We start from the raw sequence: 17113 nt of genomic DNA on the forward strand, positions 1-17113 counted from the left end.
ATTGTCTCTGATGTACAGAGGAGGAAGCCAATCTTTCTTCCCTGAGTCTGTGCTGTAGTGGAAATCAGGAATGATGGTATCTTTGATTTATGTCTTTAAGTGACCTTCTTCTGGTTATTCCATAGGTCCACTGGAAAGGAGTTTGCCCTAAAGATTATAGACAAAGCCAAATGTTGTGGAAAGGTACAGTACACATAACTGCTTTGTAAAAGAAACTGAAAAAACTTGGTGAGATGTTTACTGTGGAGAAGGAATTTAAATGTGGGTTTGACAAGATCATAACAGGAATAGATGGCTCATAATAATGGGGGAAACACTATCAAGTCTTTTTTTCCTGCCATTTTTTAAAAACTTTAATCCTAAAACGATAAATTGAGTTGATTTGGTCCTAGCTATAGAAAGTATAAGTTCTCTTCTCAGGGAGACGCCTGTTTCAAAACCAGCAGCACTCAAAAGATGTGTCGAGAACTGTGAGGAGTTGGAGACGTTACCCTACTTTCAAACTAACAAGTCAGCCTTCCAGCTTTATAGATGCTGGCAGAAGACACAAGATTCCTGAGTCAGAGACAAAAGACTGTCATTTATGGCACAGCAGGCAGCATGCGCTCCGTGTTTGCATTGGTTCCCTGTAACTTCCCAGCTCCACACAAGTGATGCAGAGGCCCTCACTGGTTGCTGTCCACACCGTAGGTTAGTGTCACAGCTGAGGCTCCCCAGCTTAGTAAACCGCCAATCTTATGAGAGGGCTGCTAGAAAATCTGCCTAACCTTTGCCCCGGAGGAGAACATTCTTTTTATTATCATGGTCAGGAAACAGATCTGCCTTCTTTCCCTGAGGAAGACCCTATCTCTCTGTCTCAAGAGTCTTTGCTATACAAATATCCTTGTAACAAAAGATGGTGCAAGATGTGCAGAAACACCATGAAGAATTTCTCCCCAACCAGATGAATTTTTTTTTTCTGTCCCGCTCTCAGGCTGGGGCTGGGAAAAGATCAAATGATGAAATGCTGCTAGAGTACTGATATTCTGACTGTTTGAAAAGATAAATATTCTGTAACTGTGACGACAGAGACCTTTTTAGATTCCTTTCTGGTAGTGTGGCAGTTAAGAGAGCAGGCTCTAGAACTCTCTATCCAACACTGGAGCTACTAGCCACGTGTGGCTGCCGAGCACCTGAAATGTGGCTAGTCTGAGTTGACATGTACTTTAAGTGTAAAATACACAACAGATTTTGAAGACTTAGTACTAAAAAAAGAGTATAAGATACCTCATTAATGTCTTTTGTATTTGATTGCATGTGGAAATGACAGTATTGTGGATATGTTGGGTTCAGTAAGTTATATTATTAATTTTACCTGCTTCTTTTTACATTTTTTTAATGTGGCTATTAGAACATTTAGATTTACACGTGTGGGTCACATTACATTTCTGTTGAACAATGTTGCTCTAGTGCCAGATGGTATAAAGTTGAATCCTGGCTCTGCCTCTTTTTGCTGTGTGACCTTGGGAAAAATTACTGAACCACTCTGAACCTCTGTTTCTCCCTCTAAAATGTCGTTAATAATAATATCTAAGACATAAGGTTATGCTGAGAATTAATTGAATTAAGGCATGGAAAACACGTAGAAAAGTACCAGTATATAATAAGAATTTAATACATGTTAACTGTTAATGTTATTAATATGCCAGAGGAATTTGGAATTTATAATTAGGAGGATTTGATGTGATAGTGGTAATTTTATATTTATGGAACTCCTAAACTAGTCTTCATTGGACATTTACAAAATTGTGTATTTTTAACAGAAAAATTAAAATAATTTTATTATGGTAAAGTTTTAGAAAAATCTTCTCAAAGCCCTGGGATGGAAAATTCAAGAGGCAAATTTGTGATATACTTTTTTTTACCACCTTGTGACAGCTAATGAAGCAGAGACTGTGCAAAATGCCCACTTTTTCTTTGAATAAGTAAGGCTTTTCTAAATTTTATTTTCTTTAAATAATTCTATGTGCTTTTACTTATTTTTCTAACAATATTAATAAATTTTTCAACGGCAAAGCCTTTTTCCCATATGTAAGTAGGTGTTGCTTAGTCTGGTATTAGGTGATTTAAGCAGAATGTGTCATAATTTTGGGAGCCAAGTTCTAAACAACAGTATTGAAGTATTTTTTCACAAAAGTAAAGAAAGGGGCCAGCCCCATGGCGTAGTGATTAAGTTTAGTGTGCTCTCCTTTGGCGGCCTAGGTTTATGGGTTCGAATCCCATGATTGGCACAGATGCTAGCTCAGGGCTAATCTTCCTCCAGCAAAAAAAAGAGGAAGATTGTCAACAGATGTTAGCTCAGGGCAAATCTTCTTCAGCAAAAAAAAAAAAAAAAAAAAAAGAAAGAAAGAAAATTTACTATGGTAGGGATATTGTTTACCTGATTAAAAAATAATCAGGTGTCTCAGTAGTTGGAAAAAGATCTTTATATGCAAAAAAGTTCAGTTTGGTATAGTAAGTTTGGAGGCAAATTAATAGGTCACTTCAAACATTTGGATCTTGTTTTTCCTTGTTATTGAATGTCATTCTATTTTTATAATTCATGACCATATATTTATTTCCATCCTTACATTTTTTTTGTCTGAAGAACTATTTCCATATTGACCATGTAAAATTATAATTTTAGAACTTGATTTGTTCCAAATTAGTTGATTTTTCCCATTAAATTTTATTTTTAGAAAAAAATGGTATAGAATTTGTTGGAGTTTTTTTTTTTTTTGCTGAGGAAGACTGGCCCTGAGCTAACATCTGCGCCAAGCTTCTTCTGTTTTGTATGTGGATTGCCCCCATAGCGTGGCCACCACTGAGTGGTGTAGGTCTGCGCCTGGGAACTGACCTGATCTGCTGAAGTGGAGTGCACCAAACTTAACCACTAGGCCATGGGGCTGGCCCCTAGAATTTGTTTTTGGTTTTTTTTTTGTGAGGAAGATCAGCCCTGAGCTAACATCCATGCTAATCCTCCTCTTTTTGCTGAGGAAGACGGGTTTTGAGCTAACATCTATTGCCAATCCTCCTCCCCCTTTTTCTTTTTTCCCCAAAGCCCCAGTAGATAGTTGTATGTCATAGTTGCACATCCTTCTAGTGGCTGTGTGTGGGACGCGGCCTCAGCATGGCTGGAGAAGCTCTGCGTCGGTGCGCGTCCGGGATCCGAGCCCCAGCCACCAGTAGCAGAGCGTGCGCACTTAACTGCTAAGCCACGGGGCCGGCCCTAGAATTTGTTTTTTAAGACAAAATATCAGAGAAAGCATTCAGCCACTGTTCTGGGACATTGTTGGTCACCTCTGCTTTGTGGATTGTACACAGAAAATTATAATGCTGAAGATATCTGCTATTTATTAAAATGTATTATCTATCCAGGCTTGGACATATAGGAGCTTTGCACATTACCTTGAATGAGTTGCAAAACAGATGTACCAGTTTTACAGATGAAGAAACAGGTTCAAGTTAAATAGCTTCCCAAAAGCCACACAGAGGCAGAGCAGTGATTGGAATTTTGGGCTAGTTGGTTACACAGCCTGTACATTGGCCAATTCACCAGCTCCCTCTCCAGGTTCAGTTCATTCATTTGTTTATGTAATAAAAGAACCTGGGAAAAAATTCTTAACCTTCTGGCCTTCTGTTTGCTTTTCTGTAATATACATGAGCATTATTAGATTAATTTACTCATTTACCTGAAATTTGATATTTGTGCAAGACACTTTGCTAGGAATAGGGTAATTTAACATTTAAATTAATATGTTCTGCAAAGAGTGTTATGGGAGTTTGGAGGAAGCATACGAGAGAGAAATAGGTGATTAGTGAAGACACCATAGAGCAAGAAGCATTTGAGCTGGACCTTGAGTGGTGGGTGGGATTTCAATAGGCAGCAATGAGAGAAAAGCCTTCCAGGTGGCGAGCAAAGGCCCAAAGGACAGAAAGCATGTTGAGTTCTTCTAAGAAAGAGATTATTGCAGCGTCTGCCTTGGGGCTAGATTTATGGAGGCTGTTGAGAAGGCTATGGTATTTGTAAATTTAAGAATTCTTCCATGTCTAATATTCTAAATAATATTCATTCTAAATAAATATTTATTGAATTCCCAGTGTACGAAGCTCTGAACTTTCTCTTATGGTGCTTAGAAGTGATCCTTTCTTCTCTTCCCAGTTTTGCATTCATTATCTACATGTTATAGGCCCACGCAGCACATAAATCCAAATGTATATTGTATTAGTTTCCTGAGGCTGTTGAAATAACCACAGACTTGGTGGCTTACAACAACAGAATTTATTCTCTCACAGTTCTGGAGGCCATAAGTCTGAAATCTGCACTCCCTTTGGAGGCTCCAAGGGAGAATCTGTTCCTTGCCTCTAAAGACCTTCTGGTGGCTGATGGTATTCCTTGGCTTGTGACCACATCACTCCAGTCTCTGCCTCCATCTTCACATCACTTTCTTTTCTCTGTGGTTGTTTTTCCTCTTCTGTCTCTGAAATCTCCCTCTGCCTCAGTCTTATAAGGGCAATTATGGTGGCACTCAGATAGTCCAGTATCTCTTCACTGCAGAGTCCTTAGTCACATCTGCAAAGACCCTTTTTCCAAGTAGGGTAATATTTACAAGTTCCAGGGATTGGAACTTGAGATCTTTGGGTGGCTATTATTCAATCTGCTACGTATATCAACCACAGAAGTCACATATAGTGATATGAACATGTTCTCTCTCTTACTGAATTATCCTCAGCAATACTCACTAAGCAGTGTAGATACCAGCTGTAAAGCCACTGTTGGCCGAGAGCAATACAGGACGTGTTTATTCATGCACTCAGCACTTCAGAACTATGCTCGTTGCTGGAAAGCAAGGTAAACAAAAACCTCCATGACAGCAGAGTGAGGACTGTGGTTAGAACAAGCACAGGGGGCAATGAGAGCAAATAAGAGGGGTACCTAACCCCTCAGCCATGGTTGAGCAGAGGAGACTATTTAGGGGAGGTGAGATCTAGTCTGGTCCTGAGGGATAAATAGGAGTTCACCAAGAAGTGGGGAAAGAAAGTTCCAGACAGAGAAAACTACCTGTGCAAATGCCTAGAGGTCTAGGTGAGAGACTGGCAATAGGGATAGAAGTGAATGGGTGGATTCAGAGGCTATTGAGAAGGTAGACCTGGCGGGGATTGGTGATTGATTGACTGTACTAGAGGATGAAGGAAGGTGGAGGTGAGGTAATTCCCATCCGCTTTGGGCGGTCACGTTTGTTCAGTGAGACAGGACTGCTTTGTAGGGCTGGGAAGGGTGGAGACAAGATGATTGGTTTGGGAGAGCCGTTTATTCTCTAATCCATTTCTCTCTCTCTTTCTCTCTCTTTTTTGTACGTTTAAAAACCACCATGGCCAAAGATAAGGCTGTATTCTTTGCCAAGTTAGCAGTTTTCTTTGTCATTTACTCTCACACAGAACCATGGAATGCTGCCATGAAATGATTCATATGTAAATTATTTGCAGTTAGAATCATGCATCACTTAACATAAATAATGGTAGATGATTGATGTAAGTTCAGTGTGGTTCAAGACAAAAGTGATGTGCATATTGTATTTAGAAATATTTTCCTGGAAAATGTAATCTAGAGAGTATTTTTACCTATTAGAAACAAGGATCACATATGGGTTGCATAAGAAATAGGAAGATAATATTTTAGAGATTTTTATGCACTACTTTTGTTTTGCTTCTGATGATGATTAGTTTCAATAGTGGATTGTTCCTTCATAGACAGTTTTGCAGGCATAGTCGGAGGTTGGGAAACAAAGGCTAACAGCTCCCACATCCCGACAAAACACTCACTATGTGCTTAGAATACTAACCGTTGTCGAGTAGAATACAGTAAGTTGAGATAATAAATAATGGTGGAGAAAATGTTGCTGCAGTACTCGCTCAATATTTGAAATGTAACACTGCTGGTGGTCCTGGGGGAGGTCCCACAATACATCCCAGAAGACTTTCTGTTGTGCCTTTTATTGAGAAAAGATAACTTTTCAGAAGTGTCGTCTCTTAGTTGGTAGACATCCTATTTTAACTCCAATTTGAGAATCCTTAGGGTATTAGTGGTGGGGATTATGTCCTCTAAATTAGTATCACAAGCAGAGCCCTTAAATAGAGGTAAATTTATAGACTCTTCTAACTTCGGGGGAAATGGGGAGGAGGGAGGAGAACTGAAGTGATAGATCCATTTAGCTGTAAAATAAAATGCTTATTTTACTACAGTGGTAGTAACTACTGTCATCTTGGCTGCACGTAGAGTGAAATAATATTTGCTCGCCTTTACATGTTCACAGAAGTACATCTGACGCTGCTTGTTAGTATGAGTAAGGGTATGCTTGGTACCGATGATTCAAAGGCTTTGAAATAAGCGTACAAATGGGGAGTGTTTGTCTCTGTGACCACAAGGGGTTGGCTGTGCACCTGCTTCCCTTGGGAGGGCCCAGGGCACTGTCTGCTGCTTTGTGCTGCTGCTCTGTGACTTAGCCATATGGGATTGGAAGCAGGTAGGCGTCCCTGTCCCCAGCCTCCCAGATGTGGTTTGTTACTGTCTGAGAACTGCCATTCTTCCAGGAGATTTGGCAGCATTTGCTGAGTCCTAAACTGGGCAGAGAAGTCCCAGTGCCGCTCATTAATGCGTGTCGATTCTCCTCCCTGCACAAAGCGTGGTGTGGTTCTCTCTTGACTCAACTCACTAGGATACTGCCTCTGTTCTTGTCTTTTCAAGGCATTAAATAGTTTCAGCTTTACAGCTATCATTTTCATTTTGAAAATTCCCAGCTTCTACTAAAGCCTTCCCCTTTGAAAGGTGATGTTGTGTAGGACACAAAATGTGAGCTTGCCTGTCAGAAACCTAGGTTTGCATTCCGCCTCAAAGGACTGTTCTGAGAATAAAGTATTAAGACATTATACCAGCACTTTGCACAGTGACTGACAAATACTGACTAGACTCCTGGTAAATGTCGGCTCTTTTTTTCCCCTTACTTCTGTTTAGCATTTGCACTGTCATTTGCCAGCATAATTACTGAGTGACTACTGGGACAAGCACAATGCAGTCAGTGCTCAAGAAACATGGCCCACCGTGTGCAGGAGCTTACAACAGATTTTCTCTGGATGTTATTTATTCATCTGTTATAATTTGTACTTCATCTGTGGTCGAAAAGTATTTGAGGTGACTTAGAGTAAAAATACATGTATACGTTGGATGCATGAAGATAGGAGAGGAACCATAAATGGTATCTCAAACTAGAGATAATTGTCTTACTACTGCAGTGGAACACTAAGTTTAGTCCTGAGATTCATGATAGCAAAGGCAAAAGGGACAATATGGGAAGTACGCACACACAGACACACACACACACATACACACGTATATAGGGATGTATACATATATATGTCTTTAGGTAGCAAATGATATCTCTTATAAGGTAAATTTTATATAAAAGCTATATTTGAGTACCTAAAATATGTCACAGGGCAATTAGTTAATTTTATAGAGCGTACCTTAAATTCAAAATAATTCATTATTCCAGTTAATGAGGATCAACAATTATGACATTATTGAGAGGTTTTCATGTCTCATAAAATAGAGCAGTAGTTGTTCATGATTCATGGGTGATGTATTAAGAGTAATTCCTTAATGCTGTGAGTAAACATTTCTCTGCAGTGCTGATCCCAACTGCATTAGTCACCAGCACGGATGATCAGCTGGTGTTTTCAGAGAAGTGATTAGAGTTAAAATGAGAATAGTCGTCCCCATGGTACTGTATGTTTCCTGATTTCTGAAATACAAGACGATAAGGAACATCTTTCTAGTGAGTGATTTCGTACCTAGTGCTAGAGGAGGAAAGTTTCTTTTTCATGGATTTCAACATGAAATTCAAATTCTTATTAGTAATGGTTTAAAAATTAAAAAAAAAAATTTTTTTTGAGGAAGATTGGCCCTGAGCTAATATCTGTTGCCAATCTTCCTCCTTTTTTCTCCCGAAAGCCCCAGTAGATAGTTATATGTCATAGGTGTACACCCTTCTAGTTGCTGTATGTGGGACGCCACATCAGCATGGCTTGATAAGTGGTGCATTGGTCCCTGCCCAGGATCTGAACCAGCGAACTCCTGGGCCGCCAAAGTGGAGCACGCAAAGTTAACTGCTGCACCACTGGGCCGGCCCCTGAAAGAAAATTTGAATGCCTGAGTTGTGTGCCATAAGCATGCCAAATTTTCTTATTTGTCTAGTCTTTATTTCTGAGTGTATACAGAAATGAAAAAGTGGTTCCAGCTGAATCACAAAGCACAGTGCCGTGTGTCCACGTATTCATAGCATCACAACCTCTTACAAGATGTTGGAGGTAATGAAGAGACAACAAAGCAGTATGTTTTTATGTGCTGGGGCGGCACCACTGAGCACTTTTGAGGGATATTTTGAAGGATGTCTGTTTCTTTTTGTTAGTGACAACAAGATGTCACACTGACTTGTCCTGTCTCTGTGGAAACCAACTAGGTTAGGGTTTGGTTTGTCTCTCTGCCGAGGGAGATGCTGCTTTCGGTATCAGGTCTACAGACTGTGTTCTCCAGAACGTAGGGATAGAGCAGAGGGTTCTGTGATTTCTGACCCATCTCTCTAAACCCTTCGTTTCACAGGAGCACCTGATTGAGAATGAAGTGTCAATACTGCGCCGAGTGAAACATCCAAATATCATCATGCTGGTTGAGGAAATGGAAACGGCTACTGAGCTCTTTCTGGTGATGGAATTGGTCAAAGTAAGAGGATGGAGAGATTTCAGTGGTGCCAAATCCTAAGACTTATTATATTCTTGAAGGACTTAATCTTAAAAGTGTTTTGCTCCCTTGAAACTTTCATTATTTATAATCATCAATTTTAATGGCACTTGTGTCATTTTTTCCATCTACTCTAGGCCAATGAGCCTTCTTTGTTACCTTCACAGGATTGCCACTGTTGATGTTTTGATTTATTCTTTTATGTGTCCTTTAGGGTGGAGATCTCTTTGATGCAATTACCTCTTCAACCAAGTACACGGAGAGGGACGGCAGCGCCATGGTGTACAACCTGGCCAACGCCCTCAGGTATCTCCATGGCCTCAGCATTGTGCACAGAGACATCAAGCCAGAAAACCTCTTGGTATGTCATCTCTGCTTTTTCTCTTCCAACTCATGCCTCTCTTCCTTTAAAATGACCATAATCATATGCAAACAGTGACATTATAGAGGCTATACCAGTCCTGCAATAAGGGACTGAGAGAAGTTAAATTTAAAAACCAGCATGACTGAAGTCAATGACCATAAAATATTAATGGGTTGATCTGCATTTCTCCATTTGTTTATTTTTATTGTTAGTGCTGTTGATTCCAACTCCTAGTGACCCAGTGTACAGCAGAGCGGAACCCTGCCTGGTTTTTTTGCACCATCTTCTCACCTTCCAGCATTATATCAGACAGTACTCCACTGCTATTCAGAGAGTTTTCATGGCCAATTTATTTTTTTGAAAGTAGGTGACCAGGTCCTCTTCCTAGTCTGAAAACTCCACTGATACTGGAGGTACCAGTGATACTGCTGGTATTTCAAATATTGGTGGCCTAGCTTTCAGCAGCACAGCAACACGCAGCCGCCATAGTACCACAACTGCCAGACAGGTGGTGTGGGGCCCTGAGTGGGAAAGGAACCTGGGCCGTGGTGGTGAGAGCACTGAGTCTTAACCACTAGACCACCAGGGCTGAGATTTATTGTTTATCAGACATTAGAAAACAGGTTTTCATTTACGTTTTGATTGATGGTGCTGACTGAAGAAAGTTGAGCAGAAAAATTGTTTTATAAGGCAAAAAATTGTGAAGAATAAATTGGAGACAGAATTAGAGGCTTATAGGAGACAGAAGTAGAACATAAGGATTCATTTAAGTGTAGGACAGAACTTTGAAATAATCTACTCCATTCATCTCAGCTTTTTTTTTTTTTTTTCTTCTTTTTTATTTTTTTTTAATTTTTTGTTTATTGCAGTAACATTGGTTTATAACATTGTAAAAGTTTCAGGTGTACATCATTGTACTTCTATTTCTGCATAGATTACATCATGTTCACCACCAAAATACTAATTACAACCCATCACCACACACATGTACCGAATTATCCCTTTCACCCTCCTCCCTCCCCCCTTCCCCTCTGGTAACCACCAATCCAATCTCTGTCCCTATGTGTTTGTTTATTGCATCTCAGCTTTACAGATGTGGAAATTGAGACCCAGAGATGCTAAATTTTCTTGCTTAAAAGTCTCACTTGTCCCATTGTTCTACAGAAGAAAGTCTTATTCTACTATGCCACTCAGACAGCTTCATAATCTGGTCCCAGGTTCCAGCCTTCTCTCTTGTTACTAACCATTCCCCACCCATCTGGACAAAGTGGCACTCACGTTCAAGCCATATCTAACACATTTTTGTGATTGCCTGAATAACTAAACATAGCTTTCTAATTGGGCCAATCCTTGTGTCTACATTGTAGGGGAATTTTAAAGAAGCTGACTGGGGAGTTCTGCATGCACACACCAGACAGTGACTTCTCTGTTTCCACCTTTCAGGGCTGAGTATCATCATCATTACTGCTTGGGAGGGGAGGTTATCTGAGTCTTCTATATCATGTTAATCCAAGTGCAGGTTTCCCCATCTGCAGTAGTTATTATGACTTGACTTTATCAACAGTATTACAGCTTGTTCCTTACGTCCAAATGGTTTCTGTTTGCAATGTCCTCTCTCCCAGCGACATGGCAAACACGTTCACCTTGTAAGACACTGAACAAAAGGCATATCTTCTTTGAAGTCACCCAAGACTCCCTGGGCAGAATCCGTCATGGCCACCTCTGGTATCTGCTGTACTAGCCACGTTGTGGTGATTTTATCATTTACTGATCTGTCTCCTTCTCTAGGTTATAGGCACAAGGTTTGTGTCTCAATTATCTTTAAATCCCCAGTGCCTTGGACCGTGCCAAGTAATTACACAGGAGATGCAGAGTAAAAGGTTGATGATTGACCACTGGCAGTCACTCAACTAGCTAAAAGCTGATACTTGAACACAAGTTGTTACAGCCTGCCTCATGCTTACACTACACAAATAATTGTTGAAAGGAATACACATTGATGTATAGACTTTGAGGTCATCCTGGGGACTTTCTGCTAATCCAGAGTATCTGTTTTCCCCTTTTGGTAATACCATTTGATGATTTCTGAGTGTCCATTTAAAAGTATGTGAGTCTTTTTCTTACCATCATCTGCCTTGAGGGAATTATGTTTCATTTCTATATGTTCCTATTAGGAAAATAAATATCCCTTCTCTTTAAAACAAGATGTATTATGAACACAGTTTTATGAACTTTCAGGAGGAATGGAGACAGAATTGTAAACTGGACCTCAGGATGGAGATGAAGATATGGTGTTCTCTCCTCAAAACAGGCTTATCACCCATAGTGACCCCTCGTTCAGTGTTTGTCAGACCCAGGCTCCTCCCCCATCTGAGTTTGTCCAGGGGCTTCACAAGCAATGGTGACAGGCCCTTCCCCACATGTGGCCAGACACAAATACTATAGTGTTAATGAGGACACCCTCTTGATTTCTTCCAGCTCTCCATGGCCCACCTCACCCCAGTGGCTTCAATTATTGACGTTCTCTGTCGATAAAGGAGCCACAGGTCCCCAAGAACCATTGGTTACTGTGGAGCCAGCCCGTATTGCAGCTCTGATTGCTAAGGCCCTGTGAGCAAGGTGACTGAGATATCAGGGAACTTTCCCGTAAACCAGGGAGTGTCCATTTCCCAGCTCACTGACCCACTTTCACCTCCCATTTCTTCTCTTTTCGACTCACATTTTCTTTTTCTTTTTTTTTTGTGAGGAAGATCAGCCCTGAGCTAACATCCGTGCTAATCCCCCTCTTTTTGCTGAGGAAGACTGGCTCTGAGCTAACATCTATTGCCAATCCTCTTCCTTTTTTTTCCCCCCCAAAGCCCCAGTAGATAGTTGTATGTCATAGCTGCACATCCTTCTAGTTGCTGCATGTGGGACGCGGCCTCAGTATGGCTGGAGAAGCGGTGCGTCGGTGCGCGCCCGGGATCCGAACCCGGGCCGCCAATAGCGGAGCGCGCGCACTTAACCGCTAAGCCAAGGGGCTGGCCCTCAACTCACATTTTCTTAATGTATGTAAGATTTCAGAATCTGATTCCTCATCCTTTTCTCTTGCTGTGCATCAAGGGAAGATACCATAGTGGGAATTGATGTCTCCAACATGATATGTCTCAGAATGTAACCACGAAATTGGAATCAAGTTCCTCATCTGTCTAACCTGCCGTAGATAAGTGTTCACCCCTTCTCCAAGACCTGCACCAACCCCACTGTGCTACCCGAAGGGGAGGAGAATGAAGATGATGATAAAACTGATGTCGGCATGAGGCTAATGTGTGAAATAGAAGGGCCGTGGGGTCAGGCTTCGGAAACCCTTAGCTGCACATATCTAGGTGAAATATGTGTCTGCCACTGAAAACCTAGCTAGACCGACCACTCAGCAGATTCTAGATTTAGTCAGCAGGTTGGCATTGGCCTAGGATGAGAAAGTACCATTGAGGCACTAAAAGTAAATATACAGAGTATCTGTCAGCCTCTTCCTCCTCTAAAAACAAATTCAGTTTTTAAACACCAGAGCATTCAGACATCTGATTTGCATCTCCTTCCCTGGTAGCAGTGTTATAATTTAAAACGCTGCCAGCAGAGATGTGTGGGTCGTTGTGTCAGGGAGCACAGGGGTGGCCATTAATGCTGTGAGTTACAGCCTGGTGGTGCCCTGTCGGAGTTAACTATGAGAGACCAGTGATAAATTTTGCTTTTCCAGGAGTTCTGGGGACAGGGGAGAGAAGAGGATTGGTTTCTCATATTTGAAGTCCTTCTAAATCATTATGTTGACATTTTATTTAGAGAACATGCAGCGTTTACTTTGTATGTGGGATCTGCATTCCTCACGTTTTTTGCTTCTGCATTCTGAGAGCAACTTTTGACAGAAGCGTCTCTCAGCTTGTGGTGGGGCATTTGAACACCACGGGGCTGGAGTTCTCACAGCTTGATTGTTTCAATCCACTCAGAATGTGTATGCGAGTGCAGGCTGTAGTCAGGGTTCTGCCAGCCCTGCTCGCTTGCTTTCAGATATGGTCTGTGGCAGGATGGTACGGTGGGACGGTAACGGTCTTGGTTGGCATCCCCATTTGCCCACCTACTGCCAACTTCAGTTCCCTCACCTGTAAAACGGAGATAACAGTTCTCTTCCTAATTGCCCAGACGAGTGATTGTAGAAGACTAGTGAGATAATGTTCGGAAGAATATTTAAATCTCCAAAGTCCTGTGAAAAGGTCAGTCACTGGGAAGAACTGAACTGTCTGCCAGAACAGAAGGCGTTTCGAGTCCCTGTGTGTTTATTCGCCTCTTCCTTAACATCAGTCTCTTAAAGCAATGCCATCTGTGTGTCAGTCTCTTACAGCAATATCATAAATATGTGTGTGTATATATAGACTTATAGATATATAGATATGTTTTTCCTGCTTTGAAGAGAATCTCCAGCTAAGATTTGAAATTTAGTCATATTATCTTTCACATATTTGCCTCTGGGTCTGTCTTTGGGGAGAGATGAATCAGATAAAATATTATTATTTCAGGCTTGTCTGCCCCTTATGACACTTCCCTTTTGATCTTTAGCCAAGGAGTACCACTTGCCCAGACATAATTCAGCGAATATAGACTATTCAGTCTCTCTCTATTTATGCTCCTGCATCTGACTCTGAATTCCTTATAGGGGATGTGAAAAACAACTCTGGGATTCTGAGTATCTGACAACAATCCTTAAATACCCCTAGGCATCCCTAAATTGGATGTCTAAAATAAACACTATTCTCCAAAAAATGTACCTAATGAGTGTATTTTAAAGTTGTAAAAACAAAATAACAATGACATTAATAAAATTTTTATTTTACTTTCGTGATACAGACACTTAGAATTATAATGTTCTTATCACTGCAATTACTTAGAGAATTTCTTTCTAAAGTCTGGGTTTCAGTAAATGCATCATAAATTCTAACTGTAATTCTCTATCTCGGATTGTTCTCATTAATGTTTACATGAAACATAACAGATGGAAAGTTGTCCTGAGACCATGGCATGACTAAGAAGCTGGTTTCTGTTGCTTTAGACTAAATCATTAGTTTTGAATATGCTTCTGCTGAGTTGTGGGCTGACTCAGAATGATAAATATCCGTGAGGGACTCAAAATTCTTGCTGTTAATCATATGAAATTTGAAAGTCATAAGGATGTGTGTTGGGTGTGCATATTTAGTACATAAACATGAAAGCAGTTATTAAAATACTAAGGTGAAAAATATTCCTCTTAAACTGATGAGGACATCACAAGTAAGGAAGGTATTTCAAGAGTCATCCTTTTAAAAATGCCTATAAAGTTTGGGGATCTTGGCATTGGGGAGCCCTGAGTTCTTGATGTTTTTTATTGATGACTATATAAATCACTCCCCCTCGTTAAGTATTAGACTGATGGATGACGTTATTAACATGCTTATCTTGAAAAAACATAATTTTCTAAATTTTTCTCCTCCTTTAGTAGTAAGTAGTAGTTTAGGTAAAAATCTGATTCAGTTCATAGTAAAATACGAGAAAAAGCAAACTAAATGTGTTTAAAAATATAAAAAAGACATGACATGAGTACAGATTAGATGCCTGCAGTTACTCTCTGAATTGCAGTGTTTTCAAAATGAGCATCCAAGAGACGAATAGACAGGCACATTAAAGATTACACAATCAAATCTAAATAATGCTCTCCTACACAGTAGTTTGCTTCCAGAACTATCCATTTAGAATGTAACTTTCAGACTTTTATCTCATAAGGAAAGTTTGCTTATATATAAAATTAATTTTTCCTAATTATGGAACCAATAGCTGTTCATTGTAAACATTTTGGAAACTGCTGAAAAGTATAAAGAAGAAAGTTAATCCTTAATGCTACCACCTAGAGATAAACTTAACATATTGGTGTATTATATTGTATATATGTAATTTTGAAAATTCCTTTTTATTTTATGTAATATAGTGATTGTTTTCCATATGATTAATATTTATTTGAAAAGTGCTTATTAGTGACTATATAATATTTTATTATAGGGGTGTACCATGATTTATTAAGTCATTACCCTGTTAGCCATATATGTTCCAGTTTTTTAAAACATAGGTAAATTCTGAGATTGGCGTCCTCGTATATAACCTTTGGGTTATATACTTTCAGAGTTACGCAACCAGAAAATGAGTGGAGTGTTTGGTTATTGAAGTTCAGGCTGTCTGATCCCAAAGTTCATTTTCTTTCTAAACTTCCAAGGTTTTCCACTATATAAAATTTGTATTCCTCCTTGACTGTCCAGAGAACAAGTCCTGATTTTATTTTCTAAGTTAAACACACAAGTCTCTTGGAGAACAGCTAGTGCTTTAGTGGACTCTTAATAAACACCATTTCTGAGGCTCTCAAGGACCTCAGACATAGTAAGCACACAATAAAGGTCAATTTCCTGCAAACTACATCAGAAGCAGCCACCTACACCCCTAAGCATGCACACATCTTCATTATACTCCTAAGTAAGGAACTTTCTGCAAAGGTGGAAAATACTGTCTTTTTCAAATTTCACACAATCATGCAAATCTCTGGAGAGAAAAATTAGAGCTTTGAAACAATGAAGATAAATCATGGTGTTAATATCACAAGGAGAGATTTCTTTTGAGTTTGTTAGTGAATGTATCTGTCATTTCTGCCTAATTCCAAAGGCCCTTTTGCAATCATTGAGGGAAAAAAAAACCTGATTGTTGGCTGGTTTCTGTTCCAGGTGTGTGAATATCCTGATGGCACCAAATCTTTGAAACTGGGTGACTTTGGGCTGGCCACTGTGGTGGAAGGCCCTTTATACACAGTCTGTGGCACACCAACTTACGTGGCTCCAGAAATCATTGCTGAAACTGGGTAAGACTCCTGGTGGTGTTGGTTAGTGCTTTAACTTTGGTGAGAAAAGGTATATTTTGTTGCTACTGCTGTTGTGTATCCCTGGGAAGGTGGAGGGTGAGGGAGACTGCTACCTGCATTGTGACTTTGATCTCAGGAGCTCCAGTCTGCGTCTATGTCCACGAACCCTAGGCCTGGACTTATGTCCCAAGAATGGTCTTGGGAATATGGCAGTAGTCCCCGAGGTATTGGTTAGGCTAGGAGAAAAGCAGATGCCTTTGTCCAAAGGGTAGTAATTCCTCTACATGAAGTGAGCAGTTTGGCACTGAAAGACCCTTTTTCCTAACAAACAAAGGCAGTACTCCAGTAACGTGGAGAGTTCCTGAGAGTAGTACTATTATTTCTCCTCTGTTCACCCACATTGTTTTCCCAGCTATGGCCTGAAGGTGGACATTTGGGCAGCAGGCGTGATCACCTACATACTTCTCTGTGGATTCCCACCATTCCGAAGGTCAGTGGCTATTTGAGTGACAATATTTGAGTTGGAAACTCTCTCCCTTTGATCAGAAAGCAGACGTTTTACTCCTGGCAATTAGGACCAGATACTGGTCAATAAAAATGTGAGTTAAAAATTATGTAAACGTATCTTTCACTTTTTATCTTAATTTACAACCTATTAATGTATTTTCCTTGACCACACTCTTGAGGTGAGGCCAAGGCCTTTGTGTTGTATATGGTCCTCTGAGATTCCTGTGGTCATTATTCCATAAAACGCACCCAGAGTCCAGTGTCCATGATTTCCATTCTCAGTCTTTTTCAAGGGGAGTGAGATTTAAAGATCCTTATGAATCAGTCTTTCCTCCCAGGTAAGCCTTTTCCAGTTCTTAATAGTTGTCTCTTCTACTTAACTTGACAGCGGTTTTTTAACAACTCGCTTTCCAAAGCATTTAACCTAGTTCTCCTGGAAACAGAGAACTCTTCCTTTTTAAATTTATTTTAGGGGCCAGCCCCATGGCTTAGTGGGTAAGTGCGTACGCTCTGCTACTGGCGGCCT

At 40.3% G+C, this 17113-nt stretch overlaps 1 protein-coding gene across 7 annotated transcripts in view; it reads left to right on the forward strand.

Annotated features, from left to right (window-relative positions):
* Window positions 1–17113, forward strand: part of DCLK2 (doublecortin like kinase 2) — a 141316-nt gene that overhangs the window by 109326 nt on the left and 14877 nt on the right. For 6 of the 7 annotated variants that reach the window (XR_009221548.1, XM_058550171.1, XM_058550172.1 and 3 more), the window contains exons 8-12: window positions 126–183; window positions 8675–8794; window positions 9027–9173; window positions 15947–16080; window positions 16493–16570. Coding sequence is in view for 5 of the 7 variants with exons in the window: in XM_058550171.1 (XP_058406154.1) it covers window positions 126–183; window positions 8675–8794; window positions 9027–9173; window positions 15947–16080; window positions 16493–16570 (537 nt within the window). In the remaining 2 variants the exon portion in view is untranslated. Of the gene's footprint in view, window positions 1–125; window positions 184–523; window positions 691–8674; window positions 8795–9026; window positions 9174–15946; window positions 16081–16492; window positions 16571–17113 lie in introns of those variants that run through there. The other variant, XR_009221549.1, reaches the window with a different exon arrangement.

Source organism: Diceros bicornis, chromosome 11, assembly GCF_020826845.1.
Source record: "Diceros bicornis minor isolate mBicDic1 chromosome 11, mDicBic1.mat.cur, whole genome shotgun sequence".
In the NCBI taxonomy this organism is placed as follows: Eukaryota; Metazoa; Chordata; class Mammalia; order Perissodactyla; family Rhinocerotidae; genus Diceros; species Diceros bicornis.